We start from the raw sequence: 22,271 nt of genomic DNA, 5'->3' as shown, positions 1-22,271 counted from the left end.
CGGTCGGGCTATTTTTCTTGTTAAATTGAAGTAAATATCGTGATCTTTTTCTTTTTCCCTCCCCACCCCCACCCCCTGTGTTTATAAATATGAAGGTTCATGAGCTTCACAACAAGCAGACAGAGGAGTCAATGAAAACGGAAAAGTGGCAATTTGAGTTCAAGCACCTGCAGGAGAAACATGATGCATTGCTGAAAGAGAAAGAGGTAAGCATAGAATACTGCATCGTGGGATCAAACCAGAGAAAGAAGCAATTGCACAGAGGATATTTACCAGGATGTTGCCTCTACTGGAGATTTTTAGCTATGAGGAAAGATTGGATAGGCTGGGGTTGTTTTCTTTAGAACAGAGGAGGCTGAGGGGAGACCTTATTGAGGTGTATACAATTATGAGGGGCCCAAATAGAGTGGATAAGAAGGACTTATTGTCCTTAGCAGAGGGGTCAACAACTAAGGGCCATAGATTTAAAGTAATTGGTAGGTGGTATAGAGGGGATTTGAGGTGTAATTTCTTCACCCAGAGGGTGGTGGGGGTCTGGAACTCACGGCCTGAAAGGGTGGTAGAGGCAGAAACCCTCACCACATTTAAAAAGTACCTGAATGTGCACTTGAAGTGCCGTAACCTACAGGGCGACAGACTAAGAGCTGATAAGTGGGATTAGGCTGGATAGTTCTTTGTCGGGCGGCGCGGACACAATGGGCCAAAATGGCCTCCGTCCGTGCTGTAAATTTCTATGATTCTATGTAACAAAATGCCTCGTGAGCCATTTGAAAATGTCCTGAAGCAACAAGAGGTTATATAGTGCTTGTTAGTGGAAATGCACAGCATGTCGGTCAGTGTGTGAAAGAGGAAGGCCAACACTTCGAGTCCTCCCAACAGGATCTTGGGAAGATGTATTGAGGTAGGAATGAGATGGAGAGGATGGATGCACGAGATCTGAATAGCACTTAGAGCTGATGGCGTGATGATAAATTGATGAGATTGTACCAAGCAGTGTCTAATATGATAACTTCCTCCACAATCAGATGGGTGGGCAGGATAAGAGCTAGCGGAGAGAATAGGTGTCGGTGACTTGTTCTCCCGCATCTCTATTCCTGTCCCAGGTTTGCTTTTCACGCCGCTGCCTAATTTGCCTGTTTGAATTTGGAGGGACTATGGTTCAGAAAGGTCTGCTGCCGTTGGCGGTTTTTAGGTTTTACCCTCCGACTAAGGAGAGGACGGAGAACAGAAGTTGGCAGAACCACCGTTTTAGTGGGTGAACCATACAGTAGACATCTCAAATCGCTGGAGAAATACCACCAACGATGTCTCCGCAAGATCTTGCAAATCCCCTGGGAGGGCAGACGCTCCGACGTTGGTGTCCTCGATCAGGCCAACATCCCCAGCATCGAAGCACTGACCACACTCGACCAGCTCCATTGGGCTGGCCACATTGTTTGTATGCTTGACACGAGACTCCCAAAGCAAGCGCTCTACTCTGAACTCCTACACGGCAAGCAAGCCCCAGGTACACAGAGGAAACGTTAAAAGGACACCCTCAAAGCCTCCTTGATAAAATGCAACATCCCCACTGACACATGGGAGTCCCTGGCCAAAGACAGCCCTAAGTGGAGGAAGAGCATCCGGGAGGGCGCTGAGCACCTCGAGTCTCGTCGCCGAGAGCGTGCAGAAACCAAGCGCAGGCAGCGGAAGGAGCTTGCGGCAAACCAGTCCCACCCACCACTTCCCTCAACCACTGTCTGTCCCAACTGTGACAGTGACTGTAATTCCTGTATTAGACTGTTCAGTCACCTGAGAACTCACTTTTAGAGTGGAAACAAGTCCTCCTCGATTTTTGAGGGACTGCCTATGGTGATGGGTGAACCCAGCCAGAAACACAACTCTAAGTCGGAGCAGGGCATTTCATCGGTAGTCTTGCAACTTCTCGAGCTCTTTGCAAGGCCAGAGAAACATGTTTGCCGTTCTTGCCAAATCATTACTGCTACTTTCGTATGACGGGAAAAACTTAAAACGGAATGGCTATCCATTCGATGGCCACCTGAGATGCAGAGTGGAGAATTGAGTTGATCCTGCAACAGATCTCAGTGGGCATGTTGATGCGATGTGTTCCGTGGTCTGGGACTCACTGCCACAGTCTCACTTCGGGTCGTCCCTCATCGTTCACTTGTGGAGCAGGTGGGCGCATCGTCCGTGCCCTGTGCGGACTGGGTCGAGCGCTGCCCACCGTCTTCGAGGGAGGTCGAAGCCAGGGACCTCTGTTGTTGGGTCAGTGATGAGATGCTGGTTAGTGGTTCGATATCCGTGCCCAATCATCAACACTGCGGCTGCAGCCATGAAGCGAAGGATGACGTGGCAAATTCCTGCTGTAATGCCCTGCTTAAACATCAATGTTCCACATTCAAAATGTCAAACTGCGCGTTGAATTGTCGCCACTAAAAACCAGCTGATTTTTCAAGCATTACAGTAACTAAGCGCTTGTGTTTTTTCAGCGGCTAATAGTGGAGCGAGATGCCCTCCGGGAGACCAATGAGGAGTTGAGGTGTGCACAAATGCAGCAGAAGTTCTTGAGCAGAGCAGGTAAACTAGTATTTTACCTCCCCCGTCTCCTCCTCCATCGTGCTGAAAGATCCGAATTCTGCGTGGCATTTGGAGCACAAGTGTGATTTTCTGTAGGACCAGGGAATTGTATGATCTTGTTGGGATAGCAGCATGATTCGTTTAAAGTAATAGCCAGTGACACTCACTAAGGTTAGAGCATCGAACATAAAACCTCTAAACCATTAAAACACACCTTAAAAACATGCTTCACTTTCTTGTCATCTCCCATTGTCCAACGTAAACTTCCCTTTTTTAAAAAAAAAGATATAACTGTCGCACACCAAATATATACTAACTGGGGAAAAAATGAGTTGTATCCCAACCTTGCATTTAATTATTATCTTGCTGGTATTTATGACTAGGTTTCATTTCATTTCCTGTATTGTTTCACTTGTGCTTTGTGCATTTGCTCCTTTAGCTCGGAAAATTATCTTTCCATTCATGATACTATTTCTGCATTTTGTTTCCTGTAATCTTTGCCTGCTCTCAAACTCTTCCCTTCCAATGACTCTTAATGAAAGCACCAATCATGGGTATATTGCTCGTGCTATAAGCCAATGTTCCTTCTGAATCACAAAGAGCTGCGCAGTGCAGCGTTGCAGATCTGCATTTTAATGTTGCTGATGGTAGGCTGATCATACGTCCCCGTTTTCCGGATGCAGTCCTCGGATTAGGTCCTGTGTCCCCGGAAGCGTCCCCAGTTTAGCAAACTCGGTCCCGTAGAGTATTTGGGCTAGAATTTTCTATAAGCCCGCTAGCGCCCGATTGCTGCCCAAAAGACCGCTAAGATTATCACCAGCGGAAATTTTCCCCCCATAATTTTTTAAATCCGCTAAGCAAAAAACATGGGCCATGCACCCCTATTCCGGGCGAAAAAGTGCAATTTAGGGCAGTTCTGAAGCAAAATGGGCGATTAAATTTAAAAAAATCAATAAAACTTTACCCCGAGGCTGCGGGTTGGGCTTAACAGCAGAAAAACAATAAAAATCATTTTTCAAAAAACACCTAAAAAAAAAAATCAAAAAAACATTCCCAAGACACTTTTAAACTAAATAACCTCAACAGATTTTTAAAATAATTTAGTATAAAAACAATCACTAACCTTTTTCTTGGAGAGCTACTCACCTACCGCTCTGGTCCTCGGCGTTTTAAATATCCGCTGACCCAAATATCGTGCCAGGGCGATCTCAGGACAGTGCACACTGGTCCGCTCCCCAGCGGTACCTCGAAACTGCCAGCATAACTCGGGTAAGGAATTTCTCGCTTACCTGATTACCGCCCACAATGGTCAATAACGCCTAGAAACCGGGCGGTAAGCCATTGCAAATTCCAGCCCAGAGTTTGTTTTGTACAGAAACCCTAGGGGGAAGATTCTCAGCCCATTCCCGCTTGGTTTGAGCTCAAACGGATTCCAGGAGCCGGTTGAACTGAGGCAATGATGGCGGCCCCGCCTTCCCACAATGCAGTGCAGCAGAGAAAAAGCCCCATCGATAGCTCTGGCCGCACTGCGCTCTGGGGGATTGAGTCACCTGACCCCCGTGTTTCAGCCAATAATGATTGGCCGGAGAGCGGAACCTTTAAAATGTGCGGGAGAAGTTGAGGACACAGTGAGATCCAGTGGGCGAGTGGATTTAGTTTACGTCCAATTAGTATAGTGTTTTTTTTTAACTGAAGGCAAGCTCTAAATTCTCCCACCGGGGAAGAGGTTTCTGAGACCGGGGGTGGGGGGTGGAGGTTTCATATCTTGTATGGAAAAATCTCAGTCTGAATGGAACAGATTTAAAATTGTGAAATCAGAAGTTAGGATATTCGGGGAAGAGTACAGGTGTTGCAGCACTATTGCCAGAACACATGCAAGATTCTGTGTAAAGTGAAAATGGCGTTGTCTTCAATGTTCCCGTTAAGCTGCGCAGCCAAATGACGGTCTGGAGGTCCCACGCCACGCCACTCACTGCCTTCTCTGAAAATAATAGCGCACGTACGAAAATTTGAATGGGCCGTGCAGCCACTTGAAGCAGTCATGCGCAAAAAGAAAAATTACAGGCAACATTGGTCATCTCTACGTGCATTCACTAGCAGAAGCAACAAAGTCGCCTTTTTTTTTAAAACATGCCCTGGCTACTTTGATGCCCTCCCACCCTGTGTGTCCCCCCAATTCTGTTCAGGAAATACGGTCCCTTGAGCTGTTGGTGTGAGCTTCCGGCCACAGCCATGCTTTGTAACTGTGGGAAATGTGTGCAGCTAGGAACACAAAGACGGGTGCAGTGCATAAAACGGTGTTTTCTGTTCAGATACGGCACCTGATGGAGATTTGTCAGTGGGGAACCTTGCAGCCGAGATGGTTCCTGCAGAACTCCAGTAAGTCAGCATTTAACTGTGTTTCCACAGTCACCTCTGGTTCTGTGTCCATGTCCTGTTTCTTTTGACAGTGTTCACATGTGTACTTGTTTATGTTTAGTTGTCGCCACTTTTGTTAATGGACCTTCCCTTGTGTGTGTTGCAATACACCTCACACTGCAAATAATAATTTATATAGCGCCTTTAACGTGGTAAAATGTCCCAAGGCACTTCACAAGTGTTACAGACAAACAGATAAATTTGGACCGAGCCACAGAAGAAATTAAGGTTATCGAAAGCTTGTTTAAAGAGGTAGGTTTTAACGTGTATCTTAAAGGAGGAAAGAGCGGCGGGGAGGTTTAGGGAGGGAGTTCCAAAGCTTGGGGCCCTGCAACTGAAGGCACGTCCACCGATGGTTGAACAGTTATAACGAGAGATGTTCAAGAGGCCAGAATTTGAGGAGTGCAGACATCTTGTGGGATTGTGAGGCTGAAAAAGATTACAGAGATAGGGAGAGGCAAGTCCATGGAGTGATTTGTAAACAAGGATGAGAATTTTGAAATCGAGGCGTCGTTTAACTGGGAGCCAATGTAGGTCAGAAAGCACAGGGGTGACGGGTGAGTGGGACTTGGTGCGGGTTAGTACACGGGCTGCTGAGTTTTGGATGATATAGAGCTGTAAAATAAAATAAAGAGCTGTACTTGCTGCCTCTGTATGTGTTCACTTTTATAAGAACTGAAACCCATTTCCAGCGTATTCTACTGAGCTTGTTTTTGCTTCCTCTAGTTGGTAAAGTCAGTGTTCAGGTGGACCATACCTAAAGGTCCCACATTCGATTTCTGGTCTCTGCTAATTCGTCGTCGTCTTTCGTGTGGTCGTAGCAAAGCAAATCAAACGTCATTATCTAAGTTGAATATCCAGGCCAAAGCTTCCGGTGTAGGCAGCCTGCGAATTTCCTCTGAGGGCAGTCTCTACAAGATTATCTGCTAAGTTAACTTGGGTTAATGTAGGGGGCTCGTAATAGGTCTCACTTTTAGGAGGGCTCCCGCTCCTGCTCAATTATCCACTCTTGGGAAGTGCGTGTGTTTGCACGATGGCTGAGGGGAGGATAGCATTGGGCTTAGCGGCTAAGTCCCGTCTCCTGTTTTCCCCCCTCCACCACCTCCATCAAATATTTTGAGACAGACATTTTTCATCCAAACTGGCGTGAAGTATGGTCGCATAGCTGAGCTTCTGAAGAGCATAGAAAAATAGGTGCAGGAGTAAGCCATTCGGCCCTTCGAGCCTGCACCACCATTCAATAAGATCATGGCTGATCATGCAACTTCAGTACCCCTTTCCTGCTTTCTCTCCATACCCCATGATCCCTTTAGCCGTAAGGGCCATATCTAACTCCCTCTTGAATATATCCAACGAACTGGCATCAACAACTCTCTGAGGAAGAGAATTCCACAGGTTCACAACTCTGAGTGAAGAAGTTTCTCCTCATCTTGGTCCTAAATGGCTTGTCCCTTATCCTTAGGCAACTGTATCTGTGGATCTGTATGCCATGAGAAATCAACGCATTTGGGAGAACGTAATTGAATTTTGGCTAGAAGAATTTGATGATAACTTGTATTTATATAGCGCCTTTAACATAGTAGAGCGTCACAAGACGCTTCATGGGAGCATTATCAAACAAAGCTTGGCATCGAGCCACATCACAAGATAATGGGGCAGATGACCAAAAACTTCATCAACGAGGTAGGTTTAAAGGAGCGTCTTCAAGGCGGAGAGATTTAGGGAGGGAATTCCAGAGCTTAGGGGCTCGGCAGCTGAAGGCACGGCTGCCGTTGATGGAGCGATTGAAATCGGGGATGCACAAGAGTCTAGAATTGAAGGAGCACAGACGTCTCGGAACGGTGTGGGACTGGAGGAGATTAGAGATAGGGAGAGGCGATGCCATGGAGGGATTAGAAAACAAGGATCAGTTGCCATGCAATGATTTTTCACAAATGCAATAATAGTTTAAAAAAATCTGCTTTGAAGTTGAAGAAATGCAGGTCTATTTTAAATTTATGATTAAGACAAAATAGATATAATAATTGGCATTTTTTATAAAAATGAGAAATGCAGTGCCCATTTTAACCACCAGATGATACCATGCATAAATGATTCAGCAGTTTAACATTGGTTGCTGCAGTCATGTAACTTGCTGCTGGTTTCAAAGACTGTTATTTTGCTGGACAGTGTTAATTGAATTACTGAGTAGGGAATGAATCTTAAAGACAGCTATTAACTGATTTAATTTGATTTAATTGCTGATTTTCTCATTTTAACTTATAATTATGGTATATATTATTTAATTGTGTTTAATTATAATTAATCTTTATTATACTGATTTTACTATTGTATACTCCTTATTGTATTATTTACAATGTAAATTGAATTTCTTTTTCTGAGGGTTTTTTTTTCCGCCTGTGTCTATCTGCATTTTGGCTGCTGTTTCGGACCCGAGCCTTTAACCCCTTTACACTTCCTTCTCACGATTTTTCCCCTCTCTTTCCCTCAATGGTCAATATCTAATGTGTTGTAAAATAGTTGTGAAGCGCCTTGGGACGTTTTACAACGTTTAAGATGCGATATAAATAAAAGTTGTTATTATTAGTGCTCCGCAAGTCTGCTTGGCTTGCCTTTCCAATCCTCCTCCTCTCTCCGACTGCTCCCCTCCCCAAGCTGTCATAACAAGGTCCCTACATTACAAGCGGTGACACTACAAAAATACTTCATTGGCTGTAAAGCGCTTTAGGAGGTCCTGATGTTGTGCAAGGCGCTATGTAAATGCAAGTTCTTTCCGAAGCGCTCAAACTACTGGACTCTTCAGTTCCTAAAAGAGCCGCCATAACAATGTTCCCGCTAAGCCGCGCAGCTGTCTTGAGGTCCCGTGCAGCCCTTTCAAATGGGAGATTTTGTGATGCACAAAATTTTGAATGGTCTGAGCAACCTGTTAAAGGGACCGCACCCCTCCCCCCCCACCCCAAAAAGAATTAGGGGGAGCATTGCACCACGGTACTTGGTTTGGTTTGGGTTGCCATGACGCTGACTTGCGGGCTGTGTTGCTTTTAGGGAGAAGGTCATTCGGTTGCAGCAGGAGAACAAGATGCTGCGTGTGCAGCAAGAGGAGACTCACAAGGACCAATTGACCGAGTTCCAGAGCGTGCTGGATGATGCCAACAGGAACACTCATAAACTGGAAAACGAAAACAGGTCAGCAGGGAGGGTTGGAAATGTGCCAAAAGCACATGAACATTTTGGGGAGCTCAGTGTTGAAGCATGCATTTTTTTAACCCAGGTAACCAATGTGCAAGCAATTAAGAAAGCAAATGGTATGTTGGCCTTTATTACAAGAGGATTTGAGTATTTGACATCATTTATATAGAGCCCTGGTGAGACCACACCTGGAATATTGTGTACCGTTTGGGTCTCCTTACCTAAGGAAGGATATACTTGCCATTGAGGGAGTACAACGAAGGTTCATCAGACTAATTCCTGGGATGGGGGGGATTGTCCTATGAGGAGAGATTGAGTAGACTAGACCTATATTCTCTAGAGTTTCGAAGAATGAGAGGTGATCTCATTGAAACATACAAAATTCTTACAGGGCTTGTCAGGGTAGATGCAGGGAGGATGTTTCCCCTGGCTGGGGAGTCTAGAACCAGGGGTCACAGTCTCAGAATAAGGGGCCGGCCATTTAGGACTGAGCGGAGGAGAAACTTCTTCACTCAGAGGGCGGTGAATCTTTGGAATTCTCTACCACAGAGGGCGTTAAGTATATTCAAGACAGAGATCGATAGATTTTTGGATATTCAGGGAATCAAGGGATATGGGGACAGTTCAGGAAAGTGGAGTTGAGGTCGAAGATCAGCCGTGATCTCATTGAATGGCGGAGCAGGCTCGAGGGGCGGAATGGCCCACCGCTGCTCCTAATTCTTACGTTCTTATGCTCTAGGTTGAGTCAGCAGCAGATCGCTGAGTTACGGGCACAAGTGGAACAACTCCAAAGGGCTCTACAGGAGCAGGGAAGCAAGGCCGAAGATGTGAGTACAAATGCTGGGTAATTGTCTGGCGAGGTCTGCAAGAAAGCCCAAAATGGATCAGACGGGCTTTAATGAAAGTGAAAACAGGCAGAGTCAAGTGACGTCTCCAATTCCTTGTCGTAATCCCCTTCCTTTATCCTGTGTATGTCTTCCTTGCTGTCACTCGCTTCTCCCCAACACCACCACTCCCCCCACCCCCCTTATGTTTGTGTCCTGTCCTAAGTGAAGTTCAGCATAGTCTAATTCGCGGGGTCCAAAACCATAGCACTAATTTTGCCCGTGGAACTAGATACGGTTTGAAACTCAGCCAAGCCGGCGAAGCAATCCGGTTTTGCCCTTCTGTGATTGCAGCTGAGGTATGTTGCTGGAGCAGTTTATTGGTGACGTTTGCACAAATGTAACGCTGCATTTTCTCAGCCGTGTTATTCCCCCTCCATTTTACAGGCATTCAAAGAAGCATCAGTTGTAAATTTGAACAGGATCTGAATGCAATCAAGGATAGAGAGAAACTTGGAGACTGAAGAACATACAGCTTTTGTGCAGATCAGTTTTCATTTCAAAAAGCTGCAGCTTTGTTAATGAGGGGAGGTTAATATGTACAATGTGATGCTGACTAACGTGGAATCATTATAAATGTCTAATGTGTTTCTTTCTCTTCCCTTTTGTGTGTTCTCATCTGCAATAGGCCATTGTAAGTATATCAGCAGTTGGACATTCATCCACAATTAGTGTACAGAAAAAGCACAAATCAATGGAAAAATTGCACAGATTGGTGGCGTGGTTGCGACACTTTTTAAACTCATTACATATTTTTACTTGCTGCTTTACAATCACCTTTCATTTTGAAATTTCCCAAGGGTCAGTTTTCACATTAAAAGTGCTTAATTTTTTCTTGATTTATGTTTTGGGCATGGTTTAACCCTTTGAAGACTGCAGTTCTCTCTACCAAGCTGAACGTGGAGCCCTGGAGCACTTGGTCATTGGAGTAATACTAACTGGTCACAAATTGGATATTCCATGAGCTCCTATACCAATTCACAGCTGAACCCAGTGTAGTTGAAGGAAAACTTGCATTACTATAGCACCTTTCACGACCACTGGACGTCCCAAAGCGCTTTACAGCCAATGAAGTACTTTTGGAGTGTAGTCACTGTTGTAATGTGGGAAATGCGGCAGCCAATTTGCGCACAGCAAGCTCCCACAAACAGCAATGTGATAATGACCAGATCATCTGTTTTTGTTATGTTGATTGAGGGATAAATATTGGCCCAAGACACTGGGGGTAACTCCCCTGCTCTTCTTCGAAAGAGAGAAATGTGTTTCTAGTTCCTTATTGCATCTTGTGTGCTATTTTTCCTTAACTCTTAACATATCCCCTCCCCAGGACCTTAAAGCAGCGAAATTCTTTGCCTCCCTCAGTTTTGTCTTTCTCCGACAATCTACAGGTTTTAGATGCCAAGCTTGGTGTTAGTGGGACTGACTAGATGGGTCACTATGGTCTTTTCCAGCACTGTACATTCCTGTGTCCCTATTATTGGGTGAAAGCTTGTGCAGCGACACTAAGCAGTTTTGTATTGAACACCATCAGTTGCTACGCAGTCAATCAATTCCAAGATCTTTGTACACGAACCAGCCAGTGTCTCATTAACCATAATGTGTCCAGGCAATGGTCATGGTGCTCGACCTTTCTCTAATTGGAAATTTATAGAGAAGAATTTTGGAAGCGCAAGTGTGCGATTCCTGGCACTTTTCAAAGGGTTAATTCTGTAGATAGTATTCACTGCTGGTTCTAATGGAAGTGAGATGGTCACCTAACTCTTTCACTGGGCCTTCGTATTAAGACGTTTGGAATACTTTGCATCGGTTTAGGATTTCCGAACTCGCTGGACTATTGTGGACATAACACCAACCAAGGATATGTAACAGTTAGTTCTTCAAATTCAGAGTTTCATTCCATAAAGAAAGAAAGACTTGCATTTATATAGCACCTTCCACAACCACCGGACTTCTCAAAGGGCTTTACAGCCAATGAAGTACAGAGCAGTGACTCATCAATGATCCATTTTACAGTGGAGGGATAAGAAATTGGGGGAGTGTCTGAGTACATCGGATTTGGGGCTTTTTAAAAATTGATGCATAGATAAACTGGGTTAGACCGAAGTTTTGGAGACCCATGGGACGATCCAAAATGTCATGCTGAATAGTCCAACTTCCATTGTTAAAGAAAAGTGGGTGAAAAGTGCTTATTGAGGGAGCTTGAGAGGTCAGTGGATAGGCAGGGCATTAAGTGATATTTTGCATCCTCTTAGGCACCTTGGGTAACCCACGACTGGTGTTTAGCCCATATTGCATATTCTGCATTTGTTTATTTTATAATTTGTGAGCCAAAACTCGGCTGCCCGTGTCCTAATTCGCACCAAGTCCCGTTCACCCATCACCCTGTGCTCGCTGACCTACATCGGCTCCCAGTTAAGCAACGCCTCGATTTTCAAAATTCTCATCCTTATTTTCAAATCCCACCATGGCTTCGCCCCCTCCCTATCTCTGTAATCTCCTTCAGCCCCACAAACCCCCTCCCCCCGAGATGTCTGCGCTCCTCTAATTCTGCCCTCTTGAGCTTCCCTGATTATAATCGCTCAACCTTCTGTTGCCTAGGCCCCAGGCTCTGGAACTCCCTGCCTAAACCTCTCCGCCTCTCTACCTCTCTTTCCTCTTTCAAGACGCTCCTTAAAACCTACCTCTGTGACCAAGCCTTATGCAGCTCGGTGTTACATTTTTTTAATCTCAATATTCCTGTCAAGCGCCTTGGGATGTTTCACTACGTTAAAGGCGCTTTATAAATACAAGTTGTTGTTGTTGTAGTGCAGGATGTCGAGAACGTTGGGGAGGGTGCAGATGTAGAAGAGAAGAAACAGTGATTATGTGACATCAAACTTGGGTTGCAAAGGCGTGTAGACTATCAAAGAAAGGTAAAGCTGAAAGGAGCAGAAGTTGCAAAATATTGAGGCCTGGGATCGATAGAGGTGCAATGCGTCCTGATTTCAACACAGTGGTGGGTGCACAGCGGAGGGAGTGGTTGTCGGATTGCATTTCTCTCGACTCCTTATTGGGTTATGTCCACTCCAGAAGCGGCAAGCCAGTTGTAACTGCAGTCTGATTTGGTGCAAAATGCCATTTGAGTGAGCCCTTCGGGATTGCGATTCAAACCATTGATTAAAAAGGACACTCTGAACTTGATGGCCCAGTGAAAGGGCAGAGATTTGGGGACAGGCAGCCCCTCTGATAATCTTGTGTGCAGCTCTGCTGTTTTTGAATATCTGTGCCTCAATCGTGCTTTTTTTTTTGTTCTGTGCGTGTGATTAACATGTAAAAGTGAAAATTTATTCAATGGACCTTTTTTTGATGAAAAGAACAGTTGTGCGTTTCTGTTGCTGTCTGTACTCAACTCTACCTTCCTCTTCCCCCACCTTTTGTTTTGTCTTTCTCTCGCAGTCTAATCTGCTGAAGCGGAAGCTGGATGAACACCTGTGAGTAGAAAGAATCTCCTCCCTCACGGGTTTGACCTTGCATGCTCGGGGCTGCAGATACAATGCGAAAAGGAATGTTGCTGCTGAAATGTCGTCACCAAAGTCCTCCAATTAAAACCATAGCAGCAAATCTTTAGCTCCTTAATTCTACAAGCATCTATTACTCCTGATATCCTCTGGCTGTTTCCCTACCACTTAGGAACTGCTTTATAAACCTCGATGGTATTATAACATAGAAAAAAATAGGAGCAGGAGTAAGCCATTCAGCCCTTCGAATCTGCACCACCATTCAATATGATCATGGCTGATCCTCTGTCTCAACACCATATTCCCGCTTTTTCCCCTTGATGTCTTTTTTGTCTAGAAATCTATCTATCTCCTTCCTTAAGTATATTCAGTGACTTGGCCTCCACAGCCTTCTGTGGTAGAGAATTCCAAAGATTCACCATCCTCTGAGTGAAAAAAATTTCTCCTCATCTCGGTCCTAAATTTCCTACCCCGTATCCTGAGACTGTGACCCCTTGTTCTAGACTTCCCAGCCAGGGGAAACACCCTGCCCGCATCCAGTCTGTCCAACCCCGGCAGAATTTTATACATTTCAATGAGATTCTCTCTCATTCTTCTAAACTCTAGTGAATACAGGCCTAGTCGACCCAATCTCTCCTCATACGACACTCCCGCCATCCCAGGAATCACTCTGGCGAACCTTCGCCGCATCCCCTCCATAACTACAACACTTGTATTTATATAGCGCCTTTAACGTACCAAAAGGGGCTTCACAGTAGTAGAATTTAACAGCGGAACATTGAGCCATGCTGAGTATTTGGAAAACCGGCAGAGAACAGGAAGTGGCCTCATTAGCTTTGCTTAAACACCACTCTTGATTTGCATTTGTCTAAATAACGTCCAAACTAACTCTTAACACTGGGGTAAAGTGTGGACAAGGCTCTCGCGCTAATTGAGAACTCATGCATTCTCGAGAGTGAAGCAGTTGCAAAACATGCATGGTATTTGTAAGGCGATTACATTGTGGTAATTTACTCCCACTAACATTCTTGCAAATAGTTAACACAATCTGGGAGACTTCGTTCTGCTTCTTCCCTGATTCTTGGCCATTCTTCCTGTCGTGATCAATGGTAGCTTTGTGTTTTTTCCCCTCCCTAGCCTGAGACCTTATGAGGCATATTATTCAATGTGTTCTCATTTAGAGAGTTTTCATAGTTGAAGGCAAATGATACTTTCCCCTGTTATCTTTCTGTTATTATATTGAGGAATGAGTGTTCCGGTCCTGCCCCCAACCATTCACTGACTGCATTCAAGAGGACAGGCAGGCAATTGGCTCTCGGGCCTCAGCCAATGAATGAGCAGCGTGGAGGTGCACAGTGGCCCTGGAATGAGGCCTTTTGTCCTGCTTGGTGCCCCTACTGCTCCTTATTCTGCTGTATTTTATGGTCACACTCTCAAGCTGCTCTGAGCTCACTGCCTAGGAGAGTGGTAGATGCAGAAACCATCACCACTTTAAAGAGATGGTTGGATGGGCACTTAAAGTGCCGTAACCTGCAGGGTTACGGACCTAGAGCTGGTAATTGGGATTAGACTGGATAACCCCTTGTTGGCCAGCGCAGATATAATGGTAAGTACTGCAAGGAATCGAATACGGCCAGGGTGATCTCCTGGACTAGTTTTGATTGCCTGGATGGGTAGAGAGGAATTTTCCAAGATTTTTTTTCTCCTTAAATTGGCCTGGGTTTTTTTTGCCTCTCCCAGGAGATCACATGGCTAAGGTTGGGGTGGAGTGTAGAATGTTTCAGTGCAAGGGGTGTCGCAGTTGTGTGAGGCAGACTGGTTGGGCTGGGTGCTCTTTGCCTTTCCGTCATTGTTCATAGATTTATATGTAACCTTCAGGGCTGCTGACCAAGGGCCGGGCGGCTCTTTGTCGGCCGGCGCGGACACAATGGGCTGAAATGGCTCCTTCTGCGCTGTAAATTTCTATGTTTCTAATGCACTCAGCGACACCGCGCTCTCTGAAAACCAGGGAGAAAGGACCTGGGGGAGGGAGGGGGGGGGTCGGTAGGAATGTGTATGTGTGCTTGGCCCATGCAGCAGAGCCTGATCTCCAATCGTCTTGGATCCCCTTGCCTTTGGATCAAGACCTTGCTCTGTCAAGCCCATGTGGTGGCTGGTGTGCAATGGCCACCCCACATTAAAAGAATTCACGCACAGGCATCTTCCACCCTTTAAACTTAAGTTCGGGACCTGGAACATCAGGACCCTCATGGACAACCCCAACAGCGACAGACCGGACAGTGCGTACGTCCCAACCCTGGAAGCTACGAAAGAGGCCAAGTACAAACGGCGGAAGGAACGTACGCTAAATCAAGCACCCCATCCCTCCAACCACCATCTGCCCCACCTGTGACCGAGCCTGCAGATCCCGCATTGGTCTCTTCAGTCACCTTAGAAGTCATTTTACAGTGGAAGCAAGTCATCCTTGACTCCGGGGGACTGCCTTATTGTCCTGTGTTCCTTTCTCAAATTGTATCATCCATGATTCCACGCGGAGTTTAAAAATGTTTTTTTTTTTTAATTTACCTGTCAAATGTTTAGTCCCCCGAGACGCCAGACAATTTTAATCTGGTGAGGATACTCGTTCTTGTTCATCTGATGTGAACAGTTCTCAACCAATACGAGGGCAGAGGTCAAAGAGCACTCCAGAGAGGACAACTAAGGTGCTGACCTTCACTCTTCCAGCTGCTCTGTGGCTTGGCTCGTATGCCTGAGTCTGAACTGCCTCCACCTGACTCAATCCGCTTGAGTCTCCTGTAATCTTAGGCGGTGAAACTATTTGCCCCATTTGTACTCATCCCTAAACAAAGGAAGTTGTGCCGTATCTGACAACCGAGAATAACACGCTTACCGTTTTCTGCTGACAGTGTAGTCATTGACTTTTATTTGGTGAAAGTTCAATTTATGTTGGTAAATACAAAATCAACTCCTTTTCCGAGCATTCTTCCAAATCTTCCCCCCCCCCCCCTCCATTTTGTTGAAATGTGTCTGACTGGTTAAGAAAGGTGAAGCTCCCCATATTGAGTCCTTTCATGTTGTTGCAGGGAGAAGCTACACGAAGCCCACACAGAGCTACAGAAAAAGAGAGAATATATCGATGACCTGGAGCCGACAGTAGACAGCCATAGTAAGTATTGGAAGTGGTAGGACTTTCAGTAAGAAACGCAAAGTACTTGCGCTTGTAAAGGTCCTCAGCACATCAAAGCATCCTAACTTACGTAGGCAAATGCAGTAGCCATTCTGCAGCAACAATCTCCCAAAGGCTGCAGTTGGACAGATAATCTGTTTGGTTTTGAGTTATTAATTGAGGGAGCAATGTTGGCCAAGATACGCCAGAGAAATTCCTGCTCTTCAAATAGTACAGTGGGGCCCACTGGCAACATTAATAGTTTAACATTTTGTCCACTTCTGACAGTGCATCACTCTGCCTGTATTGCACTGAAGTATCAGCCTAAATTATGCAGTCCAGTCCTCCTGTGGCTCCGTTGGTAGATTAGTAATTAACCAGACTATCCAAAGTTCAAGTCATGGATTTTGGCTGTCATTGGAGAGTGCCGTCACTATCTATGGATTATTTTGAGGGAGGGAGAGTAAGGAGAGGAAAGCGAGGGGAGACCTGGTCTACCCACTCCTTGAAATACAAGAACATAAGCAGTGGGAGCAACAGTGGGCCATATGGCCCCCCCCCAAATCTGCTCTGCTATTCAATAAGATCAAAGAAGAAAGACTTGCATTTATATAGCGCCTTTCACGACCACCGAAGCGCTTTGCAGCCAGTGAAGTACTTTTGGAGTGTAGTCACTGTTGAAATGTGGCAGCCAACTTGCGCACAGCAAGCTCCCACAAACAGCAATGTGATGATGACCAGATAATCTGTTTTTATGTTCTGTTGGTTGAGGGTTAAATATTGGCCCAGGACACTGGGGCTAACTCCCCTGCTCTTCTTCGAAATAGTACCATGTGATCTTTTAAACACACCTGAGAGACCAGACGGGTCCTCGGTTTAATGTCGCCTCTGAAAGACGCATTTAAATGCGCAATTCGTTTTTTAAATTTGTAGCAGCCCGCAAGATTGATGAGCTGCAAGAAGTTTTGAAGAAGAAAGATGAAGACATGAAAGCCATGGAGGAGCGATACAAGAAGTATCTGGAGAAGGCACGGACGGTAAGTTAAGACCAGAATTACAAGGAAAGCAAATCCCAGCAAGTATTAAGAATTCTGCTTGCTTCGTAGCCTGCAATGTAATACGGTCTGATTAAGGCCTGGGCACATTGCGACAATGGGCCAGACTTTCCATAAAGGCCCTCAACACCCGATTGCCTGCTGAGAAGGCCCGCTACTGTTCGGTGAAAAAAGCTGGCGAGAATTTCCATTTTGCAGGTAAAAGTAAGTAGAACTGATCGCCCGGCGAGAAAATGGCCGTTGCAGCTTCATTCTCGGCGGGTAAGTGCAAAGTTAGACAAATGGGCGATCGTTGCCGGAATGGACGGTAAGTAGAAAAATTTAGTCCGAGGCTGCGGTTGGGCCTAGGGAAGGGGGAAAACTCTTTAAAAAATTTCATTAAAAAGAAAATTAAACTCATACAAACCATTCCCAAGTCCGTTTTAACCCTAATTGCCGTGTTAAAATTTTAAACAAATAATTAAAGAACCTTTAACTGACCTTTCTTGGCAGGGTTCCCCCTTACCGCCCTGTTTAAGCAGCTTTTACAGGGCCGGTCTCTCGGCGATCTGGACGTCGGTAATTGAGGCCAAACTTACGCCCTGGTGGTTGTTCTTGGCGTTGCAGGTCGGCGGTTTGGTCCCGGCGGGCGACTTCACATGTGGGCAACAACGTTCAAAAACTTACGTGGAAACTCTCGCCGGGCGGAAAACCAGCTGTAATGCCGAGAAAATCGCCGATAATGAAGCCGAGAGTCTGGCCCAAAGTTAATTTGAAAGAGTTTGGAATCTATTCAGGTTCCAAACTTTTTCAAATTAACTTTGGGCAGATTCAGAGTGCCCAGGGTAAGGGAGACAACGAAATTCCAGAAATAAAGTTAACCATTACATTTTGAGCATTTGCCAGTACAGAATACTTGCCTTGGAGGTGGTACAACGGAGGTTCACCAGATTGATTTCTGGGATGAGAGGGGCTGTCTTATGATGAGAGATTGTGTAGAATGGGCCTATACTCTCTGGAGTTTAGAAGAATGAGAGGTGGTCTCATTCAAACGTACAAGATTCTGAAGGGGATTGACAGGGTTGATGCTGAGAGGTTGTTTCCCTGGGCTGGAGTGTCCAGAACTCGGGCTCACAGTCTCAGGATAAGGCAGAGATGAGGAGGACTTTATTCACTCAGGGTTGTGAATCTTTGGAATTCTCTGTCCCAGAGGGATATATTCAAGGCTGAGATGGATAAGACTTTTGGAGGCTGGGGCAATCGAGGGATATGGAGATCGGGCGGGAAAGTGGAGTTGAGGTCAATGATCTTGTTGAGCAGGCTGTATGGCCTACTCCTGCTCCTATTTCTTATGGTCTTGGAACAGTTTGACCAACTGATCTAAAAAGGTTTTCTTGTCGTGTTTTTTTTCAGGTGATTCAAACTCTCGACCCAAAACAAACTACTGCAACAACCGCCCCTGAGGTTCAAGCCCTGAAAAATCAACTGCACGAGAAGGAAGTTAAGATTCAACTGTTGGAGGTAAGGAGTAACTGAGTTTGAGGAGCCTATTTCTGGCTCTTCCTGATGAGCAGAGCCAGTGGGAACTGTTAGGACAATTCTGTTTTTGGAAATAGTACACCAAGAGGAAATGCCACTATTTCTGCTATCATGGAGCCCCTTGAGTAAAGTTGCTGCTCCTTGCTTGGCTGTTCCAACACCGCCGTTACATAAAACCGCTCTTCACATCCAGAGCAGCTCCATTGTAAATACTGCTCACCAGCTGCCTACCCTCAGGAACTCGTGCTTCCTATAATTGCCGTCTCGGGAGGAGCCAACGTGGAGGGAGATCTACTCCAGGATCTCCACACAGGACGGTAAATTGAACCGGTTACAAAAAAAAAATAATAATTAAAAGTAAATTTATTTTCTCTCTAAAACAGGATGATACTTTTTCATTCAAAGAATCCCTAAGTTCATTCCCCTTTAACTAAATTGACAGTGCCTGCAACTATGCTTTTGTGCGCGAGAAACTCTCAATGTACAGACAACTCTCGATTATCCGGGTCCCTCGGGGATTGGGCTATTCGGGGTAAACGATTTTTCCGTTAGGGTGAGTCTACACTTTAAAGTTAAAACTTTAATGATCCAATACAAACAGTAACAAAAGATGGACATTGCCAGCATGCATGTACAGGTTCTGTGTCTGGAACCGCTGCCAGTACTGCCCCCGTTCCCAACGTCAGCGGCGGCTGCGAGAGACTGCGGCGGCAGCGCGCGCACACGCCAGCAAAGCAAGGGCAGGGGAGGGTGACTTTTACAGTGCGAGTGTGAGAGAATGTGAGAGGGAGAGAGAATGAGCATATACAAATGAGCACAGTGTTTGGAAGGAGATTTTTCCAAATTATTTGGGGCTGTCTTCTCATTTGTTAGCAACAGAATTTTAAATCCCGTTACAATGGTTTTCCGTTGGATCCGTGTATGGATAATCGAGAGTTACCTGTATTTGAATCCTGTGGTCTAATCAGCTCCAAGTTGCTGCACACCTACTGCCCTGCCCTGGAAATCTTTCTGATCAAAGTCAGTGACTTGCCAGCGGCAGCAAATGTATTTTATCCCGACACCTCCACTGTCAGCCCAAATCAGGCTCTAACTTGGGATCTCCCTTGTCTATCTGACAGATGCTCACTGTCTTAATTCTCTGGATCATCCGGCGAGCCTTGGTGTCCATTAGAGAGTGTTTTTCCCAGGTATACAGATCAATACCAATATAGGGTATTGGTGAGGCCACACCTGGAATACTGCGTGCAGTTTTGTTTCCATATTTACAAAAGGATATACTTGCTTTGGGAGCAGTCCAGAGAAGGTTCACTAGGTTGATTCCAGAGATGAGGGGGTTGACTTATGAGGAAGGGTTGAGCAGATTGGGCCTCTACTCATTGGAATTCAGAAAAATGAGAGGTGATCTTATCGAAACGTATAAGATTGAAGGGGCTTGATAAGGTGGATGCAGAAAGGATGTTTCCACTGATGGGGGAGACTAGAACTAGGGGGCATGATCTTAGAATAAGGGGCTGCCCATTTAAAACAGAGATGAGGAGAAATTTCTTCTCTCCGAGGGTTGTAAATCTGTGGAATTCGCTGCCTCAGAGAGCTGTGGAAGCCGGGACATTGAATAAATTTAAGACAGAAATAGACAGTTGCTTAAACGATAAGGGGTTATGGGGAGCGGGTGGGGAAGTGAAGCTGAGTCCATGATCAGATCAGCCATGATTGTATTAAATGGCGGAGCAGGTTCGAGGGGCCGTATGGCCTACTCCTCCTATTTATGTTCTTGTGTTTGATTCCATAGGCATATACGGTAACTTTTTCCCGGGTTGCAGGTTCAATGTGGAATCTCTTGTATCCGGGCAAATACAGTTTTAGTAAGTGAACACCTCAGGGTGCCTCAGGTGATATCGTTGCTGCCTCCTCCCCTTCATTGTTCTCCATGCAATGCCCCATTTTTGTGTGCTTGCGGTCTCTGATGTGCAAGGTAGGTGTGGGGGCACGCGGCCCTCTGTTGGGACAGTGAATATTCCCCCAAGATCTCCAAGTACTGTCCTCTCAGAGGCTCTTTTGAATGTGTTTTTCCAATGACTCTTTGTTCCTTGTTAGAATGACTTTGAAAAGAACAAGTCCCAAAGAGACCAAGAGGAGAAATTGATCATCAGTGCTTGGTACAACATGGTAAGTCTAGACATTTACTAGAAAGGATATTTCCACTCATTGAGGAAACTAAAACTAGGGGACATAGTCTCAGAATAAGGGACCGCCCATTTAAAACTGAGATGAGGAGGAATTTCTTCTCTCTGAGGGTTGTAAATCTATGGAATTCTCTGCGCCAGAGAGCTGTGGAGGCTGGGTCATTGAATATATTTAAGGCGGAGATAGACAGATTTTTGAGCGATAAGGGAATAAAGGGGTTATGGGGAGTGGGTGAGGAAGTGGACCTGAGTCCATGATCAGATCAGCCATGATCTTATTGAATGGTGGAGCAGGCTCGAGGAGCAAACGGCCTACTCCTGCTCCTATTTCTTATGTTCCAACTGATGCATGTTTTATTTTTGCTCCCCTTAAGATCTGTAAAATCATGGCAGGTCATCGTATAAAATGTTTTTTATATCTATAAGCGTTCATTTATGTAGTGCCTTACCACTGCATTGAAACATGTCTAAGGGCTTTACACTGGCAATTAGTTTTGGAGAGTAGTGACCCAGGGAAAGGGCGGGAATTAATTAAACACATTTTCCCACAATTTGAGTGCACAATGTGCCACAGGACAGATCTGATTTTTTTTTTAAAACAATGTTCTTACCCACAGCTTTCTGCAGGCTCTAAAACTGGACCTGATGCTGATAATTTCAATTGTAGGTTTAGATTCGAGTTTTGGTCCCACTGAGGTGACCAGGCATTGTATTGCCCATTTATGCCACTAGGTGGCGGTGGTGCATGTGCGATTTAAATTGGTCAACCACAGAGTTAATCTTTCATGCAACTTGAACATCGAGGGTGAAAGTGCTTTTAGAGTAATATACAACCTCAATCATTTAATTTATTTGCTGAAGGTATGAAAGAAGAACTTCAGAGGCTGGTAATCTCCATAAGGTCCAGTTGCATTTTTACACAGTACCTTTCACGACCACCGGACGTCTCAAAGTGCTTTACAGCCAGTGAAGTACTTTTTGAAGTGTAGTCACTGTTGTAATGTTGTAAAAAGAAAAGAATGAGCTTGCATTTATCTACATCCTTTCATAACCCCGGGAAGTCCCAAAGCGCTTCACAGCCAATGAGGTACTTCTGCGTGAAAGTACAATGTGGAAACAGGCCTGCCATGGCGGTGTGTGTATCCTCCACACAAACAGTAGGCCGTGTGACAGGCTTGATCCCATAGCCTTTTATCCCGCTTTCCTTCAACTACCTGCCGATATCTATGCTTCAGTTACTAATTCCAGTAGCCTGCAGCTTCTAAAGTAAAAATGTTTGTCCCGATCTCTGCATGTAATCTTCTATCAATGCCCCTCGTTCTCGACCCCAGTCTTCTCTTCTTTTGTATGGTAGTCACAAAGCAAATCAAATGTCAATATCGAAGTCGGATATCCAGGCCAAAGCTCCCAGTGTAACAGCGTGGATACTGTGCAGGCGGCCTGTGAATTCCCTCTGGGGGCAGTGCTCAGTGATGTGCCCCAGGGTCTGATTAGAAGCTCCACAGTCACATGATGGGGATGCTTTAATCTTCCACCCGTGGAGAAGGCAGCAGCATCGACCCTGACCGGTTCCGAGGCGGTTGATGGTTGTCAGCTGTTTGCGAGGAAGGTTTGATCCTCCAGGTTGTACTGTGCATATGCCAACTTCACATTGAGGGCATATCTCGTTCAAAATGCGATAGCTCGAAGGGTTAGAGCCCAGCGTAGTCGCTTGTTATATAGTAAGCCCGAGAGAAACTTTGCACAGAGCAGCAGTGAGGGGAAGGACCAGATAATCTGTT

The 22,271-nt window shown here is 45.4% G+C and overlaps 1 protein-coding gene across 2 annotated transcripts in view; it reads left to right on the top strand.

Annotated features, from left to right (window-relative positions):
• hook2 (hook microtubule-tethering protein 2) overlaps positions 1-22,271 on the top strand; it is a 59,836-nt gene that overhangs the window by 35,056 nt on the left and 2,509 nt on the right. For both annotated transcript variants that reach the window (XM_070867285.1, XM_070867286.1), the window contains exons 12-21: positions 96-206; positions 2,490-2,577; positions 4,890-4,956; positions 8,041-8,181; positions 8,924-9,011; positions 12,504-12,538; positions 15,649-15,731; positions 16,665-16,768; positions 18,179-18,286; positions 20,402-20,473. In XM_070867285.1, coding sequence (XP_070723386.1) covers positions 96-206; positions 2,490-2,577; positions 4,890-4,956; positions 8,041-8,181; positions 8,924-9,011; positions 12,504-12,538; positions 15,649-15,731; positions 16,665-16,768; positions 18,179-18,286; positions 20,402-20,473 — 897 coding nt within the window. The remainder of the gene's footprint in view (positions 1-95; positions 207-2,489; positions 2,578-4,889; positions 4,957-8,040; positions 8,182-8,923; positions 9,012-12,503; positions 12,539-15,648; positions 15,732-16,664; positions 16,769-18,178; positions 18,287-20,401; positions 20,474-22,271) is intronic.

Source organism: Pristiophorus japonicus, chromosome 24 (assembly GCF_044704955.1).
Source record: "Pristiophorus japonicus isolate sPriJap1 chromosome 24, sPriJap1.hap1, whole genome shotgun sequence".
NCBI classification, from domain to species: Eukaryota; Metazoa; Chordata; class Chondrichthyes; family Pristiophoridae; genus Pristiophorus; species Pristiophorus japonicus.
Note: the sequence above shows the minus strand (reverse complement) of the source record. Positions and strands in the feature narration are given on the sequence as shown.